Source organism: Ambystoma mexicanum, chromosome 6p, assembly GCF_040938575.1.
Source record: "Ambystoma mexicanum isolate Mex_15411 chromosome 6p, UKY_AmexF1_1, whole genome shotgun sequence".
Classification (NCBI taxonomy): domain Eukaryota; kingdom Metazoa; phylum Chordata; class Amphibia; order Caudata; family Ambystomatidae; genus Ambystoma; species Ambystoma mexicanum.
Genome location: NC_090935.1, coordinates 155,417,525 through 155,432,927, shown reverse-complemented (window position 1 = coordinate 155,432,927; position 15,403 = coordinate 155,417,525). Strand labels below are relative to the sequence as shown.

At 48.7% G+C, this 15,403-nt stretch overlaps 1 protein-coding gene across 11 annotated transcripts in view; it reads right to left on the bottom strand.

The window, feature by feature from the left end:
* UBAP2 (ubiquitin associated protein 2) overlaps positions 1 to 15,403 on the bottom strand; it is a 1,758,279-nt gene that overhangs the window by 1,003,234 nt on the left and 739,642 nt on the right. For all 11 annotated transcript variants that reach the window (XM_069626852.1, XM_069626853.1, XM_069626850.1 and 8 more), the window contains one exon: positions 596 to 765. In XM_069626852.1, the coding sequence (XP_069482953.1) occupies positions 596 to 765 (170 nt within the window). The remainder of the gene's footprint in view (positions 1 to 595; positions 766 to 15,403) is intronic.

Below are 15,403 nucleotides of genomic sequence, written 5' to 3'. Positions count from 1 at the left end.
TTCTCAGTCATTGATTGACAGGAGACAAAGTCGCCGGTCCTAACCTAAACACCAAAGGCAGATACGGTGAGGGTCAGAGATCAACATTGTTGAACTTCAGTCGATACACTGTTTAAACCCAGTCTTAGGAGTGGAAGGGGTCGAAGATGACTTTTTCCTGAGGAAAATACAAAACGCCCCGTTATCTCTATTGCAAAGCTATCGGAAAAAACTGAACTGAAGCCAACGGGCGCGGCACAAGCTACTTATACTGCTAGTGACGTTGACAAGCTACCAAGACTGTCGAGGGACATCGACACCATGACCTCGTGCACAGCGCCCTCTGCCAAGAATTTATTTTTCCAAAGCAGCGATGCTGGAGAGATACGAATATCAGATGGGGAATACAAGGGAGGACAATCCATTCGAAACACGATTATGAAACATTCAAATGAGATTGCATTGATGACCAAGTGAAAGTATATAGGTAGGTTTCTAAATCCACCATAACTCACTCTCTGATTAAGCAGTGCTATTCAACACATTTTACAAATAGACTGCTTAAAAAAACTATTTTCATACCAATCCCCATCGACATGTCCTATAGCTTCAATACCTTGGTGCCTGGGGAAACACTTTGTTTGCAATTGGAGTTATGTTCTCATTGTTCACAGTGGATCCGAACTCTGGCAGGGATGGTTCTGATCCAAACTCCAAGGCTCCAAACTGTACATTTAACCCTGTGATTTCTGCAGCTCCAGGCATCTCCACAGCAGAGGCAGGGATCTATTAAAGAAACATACTGGTTTCAACAAATATATACAAACACAGAACTTACACACAAATTAAGCATTCACTTTAATACGTGCTTTAAAAATTTAAACTCTGCATCTAATCGACTGTTTCCTTACATAATTATGCTCAGAAGGCTGCTTTAAAAATAGCACAATATTCAAATAGAGGTTTCTATACATTGTACATGTGTACAGTAACTGCTGCTCTATCTGGTACAAGAATACTAATTGCAATAAAGTGCAGATAAAGTCATCTGCCGTAAGATTTGCCACCAGCCTTCTGACGAGGGCATGGTTAGACCAAACCATTATGTAAGGTAAATGTGATGGAGGTTTTTAATATTTGCTTTGGTGAGATAATCATAAGACCTGTTGGGGAGAATTCTCAAACATGTGCTAATTCCCTCCACCTTAGAGACCCCCCAGCAACTTTGATGGATTTTGAGGAATTGAAATGTTTACCTGGAGAGAGCAAGACCCTTTTTCCCAGTCATATAGTTTAATGTGATTTTATACACGGTTTCTTTTTGGTTGTGGAGTCTAACCAATTCCATGGGCATCATCTTTTACAATTGTGTCAAAGCACCTTCAGTGCAGTGCCACAGGGAAGTCTTCCAGAATTCCCATGGTTTAAATACCTTCTCTGGGATCAACTACTGTTTCCCAGAGCAGTGGAGTGAAATTGACTTCAGTCGTTTAAAATTCTAGACCCAGCACTCCCTATCTTACAATAGAGTGCTGGAGGGGTTAGTCAGTATCCCCTGTGTCTAGTTACTCTTGTAGGATTTATATGTTACCCTTTCCTCTCAGAATGGCTGGTCGCAATGGTTTTTGTATGAACTACCATCATACGGCTGACCTCGAACTGTTCGCAGCTCCGGTAACGTTAAATCGCGGGAGCGATGTTTTTCAAAATGGCGCTTAGCCTCCTCTGTTAAAATGGTCCCGGTCATCTTTTTTCACCATTTCTTTGTGGCAAGGTCCTTTGAGGTTTTTCTCTGCGCGCCAAACCAGGTTTGGTCTCTGTTCATTCGCCTTTGGCGGGCTTCAGGAGTGAAACCCGCCTCTGGCTCCAGAGTGTCTAGTGTAGGCAGGAAGTGAGGGAGGTGGCCGAAACTCCATGTGCTTAGTCTCATAGGAGACTCAAATGCACTCTGTGGTGACTGGCTGGCCGACTGTCCGGCAAGGACAGCCACCCTGCTGGGTGAGTGGCAGCAAGGCTGGAATGAATGGGAGAGAACTGAATAAAAGGAGAGTCATTGGACGAAGGAACCGAAGAAGAGCTTGAAGAGGACGCCTGCTGCAACTCCTGGACCATTAGTTTGCCCAATGAAACCCTGCTTGCCAAGTTCGCATCAACAGAGAAGTCCCTGCAAGGACGACGTCTCCCTTTGAGTTGGTCGGGACCAATCAACTCCAAAGTAAGCCACCTGGACCCCCATCTCAGAGCTGGTTGAATTTCCTCAGAGTTGTTGCAGGTACCTTATAGCCAGGGACAGGGATACCAGATTGTGTGCATTGCTTGTAAACTGGCCTAAACCTTCTGGAAGGTCCTCCGGACTCCCACGAAGCAGGACCGACCAAGCCTGACCCTGATCATTCGAGAGCGGGTACTCAGATGTGAGGAAAGTCCACCTTGACAACCAGGAACCGCGCTCATTGGTATTTGCTGTACCGCAAGGAGCTGAAACGCGAAACAGCCACTGAAAGTAAAGTTTGCCGGTTGCCAGTGCTGGAGTCCAATACATCCTCCCACTTGTCCCCACAACGGAGGCCCTTTAACAGCGAGACCTGCAGAGCTGCACAGGAACTGAAGTTTTCAGCTGCATCTTGTCTTCTTTACCAAGGTACAGTAAAACAAGTCTAAGAGAACTTACCTCTTGCTGTAGAAGTGCTTGTAACTTCCACAACTCTCCAGTCTAATCAGCTTGTGGCCCTACAATTGATTCTTCTTTTCTTCAAAAACCCCTAAGAACTCAACTCAAAGGGAGAATTCCTTGCAGGGGATTCAACATCGATGCGAACTTGGCAAGTAGTCTCTGCAGCAGGGCTTCACCAGGCAAACCAATGGTCCAGGACATGCAGCAGGCGTCCTCTTCAAGCTCTTCTTCGGTTCCTTTGTCCATTGGTCGACTCTGCCTTCCAAGCCAAAAGACTCGCCTTTTATTCAGTTCCATCCCATTCATTCCAGCCTAGCTGGAGCTCATCCAGCCAATCACCACAGAGTGCATTTGGGTCTCCTAGGAGACTAAGCAAAGGGCATTTTGGGCACCTCCCTCACTTCCTGCCTACCCCAGACAATCTGGCATCAGAGGCGGCCTTCAGTCCTGAAGCCCGCCAAAAGAGTAGTAATAAAGGGATCAATCCTGGTTTGGTGTGCAGAGCCTAACTTTAAAAGGGCCTTTCCAAAGAGAAATGGCTAAAAAAAGAATACCGGGGCCTGTTTAAACAAAAGTGGCTCAGACGCCATCTAGAAAAACATGACTCCCGCGATTTAACGCTACCTCTGTGTTCACGGTTGGGAAAAATCATGGTAGTTAGTTTTAAAACCACTGCCACCTGCCATTTCGAGAGGAAAGGGTAGCATTTGACTGCTACATGAGTTTCTAGACATAGAGGATACTAGGTAGTTTGCCCAGTGAAGCCCTTCTGCAGGTCTGAATCGCCAATTTCATCTCAACAGAGAAGCCCTTCAAGGACGACTTCTCCCTTTGACTTGGTGGGACCAATCAACTCGTAAGCCACCTGGATACCATTCTCAGAGCTGGTTGCATTTTCCTCAGAGTGCTGCAGGAAACCGAATAGCCAGGGAGGACGACACCAGTTTGTGTGCTTTAAGACAGCTACCGGAATCGAAGATTTGCCAGCTTTGTGACCTGTCCTCGTGAAGTGCAGGAGTCCCCAGACATCCTCCTTATTGTCCCCACGATTGAGGCTCAGGAACAGCGAGATCTGCAGGAACTGCAAGGAACAGAAGTCTTCAGCTGCATCTTTTTCTTCAAAATAAGATACTGTGAAAACCCGACCGAGAGAACTTACCTCTCACTGCGAAAGTGCGTACAGCTTTGGCAACTTGCAGACCTAGTCAGCTTGTGACCAGACATTTGAACCTTTCTTCTGTGAACTACTTGCAAGAACCGTGGCAAAGACTTTTCCGATTGAATACCAGAACCGTTTTTACCTATACAAGACACTGATCCATTGACTTTGGCCTACCTATTGCATTGAATCAACTCCTCTGGTGAACGCAAACTATTTGCACTGTTTTAAAGTAACGATTATTCGTTTTATTAACTTATGCCTTTTTGCTCCAGCTTCAAATTCTCTAAATGCCATTTTGCTCCTACTTCAAAGTAGTTTAAATGTTTCACAACCGGTTAATGTGAAGTACTGTAGTATATTTTTGTGTGATATTGATTGCCTCCTTTTAGTGAATGTTTTCTAACTGACTCTGATAACTTAAGTGTTTTATCAAGAAACCTTGTTTGTAAGTATCTGAATACTTGTAATTATCGACCTTTGTGTAACACCCTTACAAGCTCGCATTCCCTCAAGACAAGCCTGGCTGCTCAGCTCGCTACCAAAAACTGTGTGGTACAGACTTGTACCAAAGGTTGGATTTGCTTACAACTTTAGTACTAGTTGTGTGCAGTGGTCCCAGAGGGACTATGCCTAACACTGGCGACGTCCTCCTACGAAGGCCTTGGAGCATCCCATGTTGGTTTCCTGGGCCGAAGAGCGGGAGGTTTGGCAGTAAGAAGCCGTGCCCCCGCCAAAACCCTGGGAGGATCCTTGGGAGTTGCTGCCTGAGGGCCGAAAGGACGGCCTCTGTTGCTGAAGAGTGCCCATGGCATTCATCGTCTTTGTGTCCATCTTGATGGCTTGCAGAGACTCATCCACAGCCCTCCAGACCAATCCCTGGAGGGCATGTCCAACACCCTTGACTGAACATCCTGATCAAAGTTGGTGGCCTTGAGCCGCTCACAATGAAAGCAAACTGGTGCCCATTTGGCAGAACCCGCATCTGCAATGTCTGTGGCCACCATCGCCTTCCTACGCTTCCGACCTCTTTGTCAAGGAGGAAGTCCAGGATGGGAGCCATCTTGAACCACAGCTCTTGGACGTAGCGTGTTACGATGGCGAGGGTGTTGGCGGCCTTGATGGTCGCCGCCACAAAATAGATAACCTGTCCTCCCATGGCATCCAACTTCTTCCCCTCGCTGAGCGGAGGGGTGGAGGCTGCCGATGAAGGTGCCCGAATAAGACGTCTTGGCTGTTGCTTACATCAGAATCCGGCACCCAGAGTCAAAGCACTTGGGCGCAGAGTCTGGCACCCTGTACTTCTTCTCAAAGTGATCCCCCTTCGCCAGGGCCATAGAAGGGTTCTTCATGAGACAAGCCTTCATCCCAAATGTCATCCAGGAGTGGGACCAAGAGGATGGTCTTTCTCTTCGCCTCGCTGATATAAGAAGCCCTCCACCACCTCTGGAGCGAGCTGGAAAAGCTCTGGAGATCATTGCGTGGAAAGAGCCCATCTCGTCCGGTGGGAAAGATCTGGGAGGTGGCGACGAGAGGTCTCCCATCCCATCGTCGTCTGCGCCCGTGCCAGTCGTTGCTGTGCTGGGATCCGTCTCATCCCTCCAGGGGAAGAGGGCGAAGTGTGGTAAGGAGGTGGAAAGTGCACCTTACTCTTCTAGACCAAATGCTAGCCTGTTGTCGGGGGGCAGGAGGGGGAGGGTCAGCTGGCGCAATAGGCATCCTAGTCTGTATCTCTGAGACCAGGTTATGCAGTGCCGAGAGAATGTCCACTGAGTGGTCTCTAGGCACCAACTGAGGTGGAGGTAGAAATGGAACCTGGGGCGTAGGTTGAGCGCCCAGTCCCCCGTAGCCTTCATCAACAGTATCCTAGCTGTTGCCTTCATCGTACGGCCTGCTCCCGATGATCTCCTCTGGGATGGTTTGAAGGTCGGTGAGCTCCTCCTCTGAGGAGTTATCTGTGCCCTGGAAGACCTGCGTGCCCACCCCCCCCCCACCCACCCCACCCACCCCTTGACCAGAGGGGACAGTTTCAGGGAGATCACTGGCATCTTCTTCTCTGGGGTCTTCTCTATGGGCTAGAAAGAGGACTCCCTCCTGGTCGGGGGTGCACCCTGCGGATCCGCCATGGTGCCCTTCGCAAGGGATGCCACCACTCCCTCGATGGAAGCTGGGCCTTGGTCGGATGTACCTTGTCCTTCACGGTCAGGACCTATTACTTGTCCTGCTTGGCCTTGGTCGTCCCAGGGGCCTTCTCCTTAAGGGTAGGGTCCGAGCCCCGATCCCCTTGGACTTCTCCGGCATGTCGGTCTTGGGCTTCTCCTCAAGTTTGCCTGGATGGTCAGACTTCCTCTGGGCCGAAGATTCTGAGTGGCGACTAGTGGCTGAAGTCGCTGGAGACGTCTAACGCGCACTGGCTGCCGAGGAGCCATCGCAAAATCGCTCCTGGTGGCAGTTGACTCATGGTGCTTAATCTTCTGTTGGACCCCACCCGGGGGTGGCGCACCCACAAAAGGTCTTAGAAGCCCGCTCAGCATTCTTGGAATCGGGAGAGGCATGCTGCTGGGACCCACCCAGAGCAAGGGTCTTGGCCTGCAGCCACTGCTTTAGCCGCCTATGCTGATCCTTCAGCATGTGAGGCGGCATCTCCAGGAAAAACGCATAGTCTTCCTCCATGTGCGCAGGGTACAGGCAATAAAGACACTGGGAATGCTTGTCGTCCGAAAATAATTTGCGCAAGCCGCAGTCAGAACAAAGTCTGACAGGGGGCCTGAATCATCATCCTCCAACATGGACCGCGCGGAGTAGGCCTGAAGAATCTTCTGGTAGCCTCCATGAAGCAACTCCACAAAATTTGCCCTTGCTGAAGAGTCTGAAAAAACGGGTCCCTGTTAATCGGAAGGTTGATCGATTGACCAAGAAATAGAGTAAAACTCTTCCAAAAAGCGAAAAAAAACACAGTAAAAGCTTGAGAGCTGAACACAAGGACACCCAACACTTAAACGTGCGGTAAAATTCTGAAGATCGCTGCCAGAGGAGGGACTTAGGTAGAGGGCAGTCATTGGCTGGGAGCAGTATGACCCAGAGCTCAGTGATTGGTTGTTAGGAGAAAGACAGTTCAGAAATGTACTGAGGATTCCCTGCCCGACAACGGGAATATTCATGAGCATGTGAATCCATGCAAGACTTCATGCTGGAGTAAACCACTGCCAACAGCCATTAATAGTAGAAAGGGTAACAATTGTTACATGAGAAACTAGAAAAGGGGGATACTAAGTAACCACTCCAGCACCCTGTGGTAAGCTACTGTGTGCTGGGTCTAGAAAGTTACAAATATAAGTAATGTCAATTTCACTTTACTGCTCTTTGAAACAGTAGTTTATCCAAGCGAAGGTATTTAAACCTTTGCGAAATCTAGGAGACTTCCCTGATAGTACCGTCACTGCAGTGAAGGTACTATTTGTCACAATGCAAAGACTATGCCTATGGAGTTTGACAGACTCCAAAACCAAAAAGAAACATTGAAAACATATAGAATTAAACATACAAAGTCCCAAAGTTCAGCAAAAGAGAAGGGGGTCTTTAAAGTGGGAGGAATTTAGCCCTAAACTGAAAATTCTCCCCAACAGGGACCAATCGACCCAAAGACAAGTTCATCTGGAAATCCTCTAGAAGCTGGCTGTACTTCCATTGTTGCTGCAGGAACCGAAGTACCAGGGAGAGGAACACCGGAATTGAATGAGTGACTGAGCTCCAGGACGATCCTCCTGACTCGCAGGATGCAGGAGTGACCAAGAATGAGCCACCTCAACAGAGTGCTGGACCCCAGAGGTGAGGAAAGTCCAGAGTGGTATCTAAGAGACTGCAGCAATGCTATTTGCTGAGACACAAGCAGCTGAAACCGCGAAATGCCGCTGAATTTAAGTTTGAACTTTGCTGCCGCCCACCTTCCCATTGTAGTGCAGAGGTCCCCAGAAGTCCTCCCTCTTGTCCCCACGACTGAGGCCCAGGAACAACAGGATCTGCAGAGCTACACAGGAACAGAAGCCAGCTGGAACCATTTCTTCTAACCAAAGATACTGTAAACCCAAGGGGACTTGCCTCTTGTTGTGTAGCCTTATTCATTCTCAGTTGAGACTTGTCTTGGTTGCTTTTGCAGAGTTGCTTGCAGCTTTGCCCCTCACATGCCTCCCGGCTTGTGGCCCAACAATGATTATTTCTACAAAGACTTCTAAAACATTGTGCAAGATTTTTACTTATCTGCAAGAAGTGCTTCAGCTCACCTAGACTTTTGTTCAATTTATATTGGCTGGCCTGGCTCCCTGAAAGACTCTTCTGTCCTCTGACTTTGTGCTTTACGTTTCCTGCAGGAAAGGGTTAATTTACTTTGCATTGGGGGTTCAAAAGTACCCACCTGCTTCAGAATATGTAACCTTTGTTTTATTCTTAAACCCCTTTTCTTTGACACCAACTCAGTATTGCTCTAAATATACCTGTGGCGATCTATTAATGTCCACAGTGCCCTAGTTATTTAAGTCACCTCAGAGTGAAGGAACCATCTGTGTGCCATCCCAAATGGGTACTTACTGAATTAGAGAAACTATGTGTGTATTTTGAGTGCATTTGTGTTGCTTATATATTGCTCCCTACTGAAGGATTATTCAACTGACTTAAATAAATTGTTTCATCAAGAAACCTTGAGTGTTAGAGTTAATTTGAATACTTGTCACTGTCAATCTGTAAAAATCCTACTGCTCACACTGACAGCTCTTGAGACAAGCCTCGCTGCTCAGCCACACTACCAACCTGTGTAGTACAGACTTATACCAAAGGTTGGGTTCCTATTGCCAGGCGGTCATGGGTGTTGTAGTGCACCGAAAGGGTAATGCATACAATCTTGCCTAACACTTCCCTTGGTTCACAGGACCAAAGTTCACAAAAAGCTGTGCGGTTTACCAGAAATGTTTTGCAGGCTACATAAAACTTCAGCGCTCTAACCACATCCAGCGAGTGCAAAGCACTTTCAGCAGGCGACAAAGGTTTAAAAAAAAAACAAAAAAAAAACAAACAGGTAACACTAAGGGCACGTTTAGATGAAAGTCCGATGGCACCTTGGGCAGGGTGCGTCTGCAGCACCACCCTCGTCTCGTGGAAAGTCAAGTAAGGTGGTTTACAGGATAGGGCCTGGATCTCACCCACACATCGTGCAGAGGTGATGGCCACGAGAAAATCTGTCTTACACGACAAACATGAGAATGCATAGGCTCGAACGTAAGTACCACATTGAACTCCCACGCCGGGGCCAGAGCCATCACCAGCGGCAAAGAGCGAGATGAACAAGTTACTTCTTACCTTGTAACGTTCTTTCGATGGGATGTTCCTCTGACGTATTCCTTATCTTAGATATCTCCTTCCAGCTTTGCTGGCCTCGGAAAATTTTTCTCTAGAGGGCGCTGCGCGTCGACGTCCGCCGAGTCGATGTCGCTCGACAGCCGCCGTATCGACGTCGACGTCATCCTGCCTATAAAGGCCGCGGGCAGCGTCCGTTGCTCAGTTCCGTTTTGTAGCCCACAATTTTTCTTTCTGGACTAGACTAATCACCCTGAAGGAGCGTAAACTGCAACAACAAAGGAAGTAGTACTGCGGGGATGGATGGAAGGGTCGATAAGGAATACGTTGGAAGGACATCCCATCCAAAGAACGTTACAAGGTAAGAAATAACTTGTTCTTCGAAGGATTGTGTCCTCCGACGTATTCCTTATCTTAGATAGGCTCCCATAGCAGTATTCCGTTATTGGAGGTGGGAGTACTGACTTCATGCTTCCTTTTATTGATGAATAGAGTGCAATACTGCCCTTCCAAACCTAGTCTCTTGACTGGAGGAGGAATCCAAGTTGTAAAGCCGTGTAAAGGTATGGACGGACGACCATGTGGCAGCCGCACATTTGTCTTTAACCGGCACTCCTCTTTTGAGGGCCGATGAAGCTGCAATACCTCTGGTCAAATGAGCCCTAAGATTTTGAGGGGGCTCTTTTCCTGCCAGTTTATAACATTCCAAAATGGCTAGAATGATCCAACTGGAAATGGTCTGCTTAGTTATCGGTAACCCCAGCTTGTGACCTGCGTAGCCTACAAACAGCTGGTCTGCTACTCTTATCCTAGCCAGTCTACTGATATAAAAACTTAAAGCCCTTCTTGGGTCCAGCCTGTGTAACCTCTTCCTCTTTCCCCGGATGAGGAGGATAGAAAGATGGCAGGTTAATCTTCTGAGTGATATGGAATTCAGAAACCACCTTTGGGAGGAAATTAGGCTTCACTTGCAGGACAACTTTGTCTTTGTGAAAGATTGTATGAGGGGGTTTACAAGAAAGAGCTTGTAACTCACTCACCCTTCTAACAGATGTAAGTGCTATTAATAAAACAGTTTTAAGGGTAAGAAATCTTAACGAACAAGAATGGAGTGGTTCGAAAGGTGTGCCCATCAGGAAAGTTAGGACTAAGTTTAAATCCCATAGGGGAACCTGGAAAGGTTTTGGGGGATAAACGTTAGTTAACCCCTTTAGAAACTATTACCAAGGGTAACTTGAAATAGGATGGTTCTTCCGCAGTGCGCTTAAAGATGGATAGCGCTGCGAGATAGCCCTTAATGGTGCCAACTTGAAGGCCTGAATTCGCCAAATATAGTAGGAAGGACAAAACCATTGGTGTACCACATGAAAAGGGGTCGATATTCTTTTCTCTACACCAGCTGCAAAATCTGTTCCAACGGCAGCGGTATAAAGACTTTGTTGCTGGCCTCCTTGCCGAAAGCAACTCCTCCATATCATCATCAGGGAGGTCCCAATCCTTGTACCTCAGCCTTTCAGAAGCCAAGCGTGAAGGTTGAGGGTTTTGATGTCTGGATGGAGAACCTGATCTCCCCTCTGTGAGAGTAGATTCTCTCTGAGTGGTAGTCGAATTGGAGGGCAGATGGACAAGTCTAGAAGGTCCGGGTACCACGTTCTCCTGGCCCAATCCGGGGCAATTAGGATCATGGTTCTCCAGAATCTTCTCAACCTCCTGATCATTTGAGGAATGACAGGGACCGGTGGGAACGCGTACAGAAGCGGAAACGCCTAGTCCACTATGAACAAGTCTCCCAGAGCTCCTCTCGGGGGAAATTCCCTTGAAAAGAAACAGATCGCACTTCCTGTTGACACTGGTGGCGAACAGATCCACCCGAGGGGATCCCCAAAGGGCAAAGATCTCTTGAAGGACTTCCTGAGCTAGTTCCCACTCGTGGGAGACTGCTCTGCCTGCTCAGAGCGTCCGCTGTCAAGTTCTTCTCTCCGGCTAGGTGAACTGCCGATAGAGATTCCTTCTTGGATTGCCCAAAACCAGAGCCGCATCGCTTCTCTGCACAGAGGTAGTGATCCTACGCCTCCTCTTTTGTTGAGGTAATGCATGGCCACTGTGTTGTCCGTCATTATCAGGACATTCTTCCCTTGTACAGCTGGCAGGAACGCTGTCAGCGCAAGTCTGATGGCCCTCAGCTCTAACAGGTTATGTAGTCTGGACTCCGATGGAGACCAACGACCGCTGATGGTCAAGTCGTTGGCGTGGGCTCCCCACCCCGTGAGTGAGGCATCCATGACTATTATCATCTCCGGCCAGGGTTGCCAAAACGGTTCTCCTTTCAGAATGTTGTCCTGACAGGCCCACCACTGAAGGTCTCGAGCCACCCTGTCGGGAACCTGAAGAGGATATGTCATTCTTCCCGAGAATTGTGAGCACTGAGTCCACAGTGCCCACTGGAGGGATCTCATTCTCAGGCGAGCCTCTAGCACTAGGAAAATGCAGGATGCCATGAGGCCTAGCAACCTCAAAAAGTCGAAGGCTGGGAGACGTTGGGCATTTTGGAACTTGGTAACCATCTGTAGAATATCTTGAGCCCTCACCTCTGGTGGCGAGGCATTTCCCAGGGAAGTGTCCAGGATCGCTCCGATGAACTGGAGTCTCTGCGATGGTATCATTTGTGACTTCTTCAAATTGAGGGAGAAGCCCAGTCTGTGAAGGGAGTGGCAAACGTGATTTAGCTGGATCTGAGCTTGTTCCGAAGATACAGCCCTGATCAACCAATCGTCCAGGTAGGGGTAGACGTGAATCCCTTCCCTCTTTAGACTTGCAGCCACCACCGACATTAACTTGGCGAAGACCCTCGGGGCGGAGGTCAGCCCAAATGGGAGCACTCGAAATTGATAATGAGTTGCCAATTGCGAACCTCAGGTATTTCCTGTGTTTGAGATGGATAGGCACATGGAAATAAGCGTCCTGAAGGTCCAGAGATACCAACCAGTCCTGGAACTGAAGGGCCTGAAGGATCTGAGAGAGAGTTACCATCTTGAATTTGTCTTTCCTGAGAAATTTGTTCAATTCTCGCAAGTCCAAGATGGGTCTCAGTTCTCAGTCTTTCTTTGGAATGAGAAAGTAAGGGGTACCAGCACTTGTTCCTCTCCGCTACAGGTACCGGTTCTATGGCACCTTTCTCTAGCAGGTCTAAAATTTCCTGCAAACGGAGCGGATCTGGAGCTTTTTGAGAGTTGATCCCCGGTGGATGACTGAGGTATGCGTAGGAGAGGCAGGCAGTAACCTTGGGCAACTGTTTCCAATGCCCAAGCATCTGACGCGATAGCCTGCCATTCCGCCAGATGTTGAATTAACCTGCCTCCTACAGGTGTCTTGTGAGGGAAGTCCTCAGAGTGGTTTTGGGGCGGCTGATGCAGATGCCGATGGTAAAGGGGCACCTGCTGTTGCTGCGGCTTTTGAATATCTACCCCGTCCACCTCGGGTAGTTCTTCTTTGTCCCCTTTGAGCCAGTTGTCCTCTATCTCTTCCGAATGCAGAGTAGAAGCGAAAGGACTTGCCCCTCGCAGAGGTTCCAGTGGGACGAAAAGTTGTCTGACGGATTGCAGCGCCTAGAGTTTTTGCTGCTGCCTTTGATGTTTGCAGTTTTTCTAAACTGTCATCCGCCTTTTTCCCAAACAAAGAAGAGCCATCGAATGGCATGTTCAAGAGCCTGGCTTGCACATCTGGGGCAAAACCAGACTTTCTCAACCAAGTGAATCTCCTAGTTGTTGTACTTGCCGCCATTGCTCTGCTGATACGGTCAGCTGAATCAATGCCCGTCTGGAGGGATTCGCACATAGCGTCTTTACCGTCCTGTATGATATTTAGGAACGCCTCCCTTTCTTCTCCCTCCGGGATGCAGTCAGCCGCTGTAGAAGCACACTCCCAAAGTGTATGGCTGAATCTAGCAAGGGTGCAAGTAGCATTAACAGATTTTAACGCCATGCTACATGCCGAAAAAACTTTCTTTGCCATAGCATCATATTTCTGATCGTCCCCGTCCTGTGGGACGGTAGGGTAAGCAGTCTTGATGTCAGTAGAAGATGCTGCCTGTACCACCAGACTTTCTGGGGATGGGTGTTTTGACAAAAACTCAGGGTCTGCAGAAGATACCCTGTATTTAGTAGACAGTTTTTTATTTACTGCCGGGACGACATCTGGGGTTTCCCAGTTCGTCATGATTTTCCTCTGAAGAGCTATATGAAAAGGCACTACAAGATCCTCCTGTGGACCTTTATCAATAATATCCGTAAGGTCATCTTGTTGGAAAGCCTGTGAAGGTGTTGACCACCCCATAAATTCTGTGATCCTGGCCATTAAGGCTCTATAGGGGGCTTCAGCATGCTCCCCCGGGTCTGGTCTAGCGAACTCCACCTCAGGGGAAGTGTCTAACCCACTTGCCTCATGTAAGGAATCATGGAGATCCTTTAACCTGCGTTCTTCTGAGGATAACTCCTCTTTAACTGGGGTTGCAGGTCCCTGCAACTCAAATGTCTCTTCTTGGTCAGATAGTTCTCCCTCTTCCATAATTGAGGACATAGTTCTCAATTGTTCTGAACTCACAAAGGGTGTGAAACCCATCTCCAAGGCAGAGGGTGCCAAACTTGTAATCGGCCAAGAAAACGTCGATGTCGTCGACGAAGGCTTCGGGCGTGGCGTCGAAAACAAAGGCGGAGGCCTCAAGTTCCTCGATAAAATTCGGATTCTGCTCGAGGAAGTCCACAATCTCGACGCCATTGTCATCGAGGACCTGGGGATAGCCACTGGGTGCGCCGCAACCGTGACTTTCCTTGGCGTCGACGCCGGTGTCGAAGATGGCGTCGAGTCAACAGACCCGTGTGTCGAAGGTCCCTTCGACAACGGCGTCGAAGACAACGACCTCGGCGTCGACTGAACCTTCGTCGACGGCGTTGACGGAACCTTTGAAGAAGGTTTTGAGGTCATAGCTTTACTTGAGGGTTCGTGACACGCTCGAGAAGCTTCCTTCGCCGGGGACTGCGACTCGCAGCGTTTTTGACCTTCGGGTCTTTCGACCAGAGCATCGCTCTCGGCAGTCTTCGAGGGGGTCGAGGCCGCTTTCTCGAAGATGCTCATCATATTTTTGCGGAATTCCTCCCATTCAGCCCGGGAACTAAGTTTCGTGGGGCAAGGGATTCTCTTAGGAGAAACAGAGGAAGAGGAGGGCGGAGAAGGGGTTCTTCGACGTCTCCTCTTCGAGTGCTTCGATCTCGAGGAGTGATGGGACCCACTCTGAGACCTGGAGCGCGAATGGTGACGAGGAGACTAATGTCTCGACTTCGTCGAGGAAGAAGAAGTTTTTGAAGTCTTACCTTTCTCCAGCTTCCCCCTACGCTCCTTCAGGGCCTTAGCTGTCATGGACATACAGTCCTTGCACTCCGAACAATGGTGTTCAGCTCCCAAACACCACAGACAAACTGAGGGTCAGTCAGCGACATCTTTTTCCCACAGTCTCGGCATTTTTTGAAGCCAGACCGAGGGGTCGTCGGTTCCGACGAGGAGGCCATTGAGTATGGATCGAATATCTCGAGGTAAATAGGATAAATTCTCTACGAAACTGAGCAACGATATTCCGAGGCACTGAGTAAGTGCAGAAAAACGGAACTGAGCAACGGACGCTGCGCGGGGACCTTTATAGGCAGGGTGACGTCGATACGGCGGCTGTCGAGGGACATCGACTCGGCGGATGTCGACATGCAGCGCCCTCTAGAGAAAAGTTTTCCGAGGCCAGCAAAGCTGGAAAGAGATATCTAAGATAAGGAATACGTCGGAGGACACAATCCCTTCGAAAGTCCCTTGATGAGTTCCTCGACTAACCAGTGCGACCAAAAGGAGGGTTGTGCTGGGAATCTGGTGTAGCAGGGGATAACCGCCAGATGAAACCGAGGCTTGAGCCAGCCCCGATTTAGCTAACGACAGCAAATATGGAATTACTTGAAGGGCCGTGACCCTCAGCAGGTCGATCTTCTGGAAACGGCACCAAATTGCGAATCTCTTCCATTTGAGTCTGTAACATTTCAAAGGAGATGACGCCTTGGCAAGTAACTCCTTGCAGCCCGCTGGAAGATCGTAATCACCAAATTGTAATGCTGCAGGAGCCAGGCCTTCAAGTTAATCGATCCTGGGTTGTGCTGCAGAATTGCACCTAAATGTAACCTGGCCTACTGAAAATGCGTATAAAAATTCTTGTA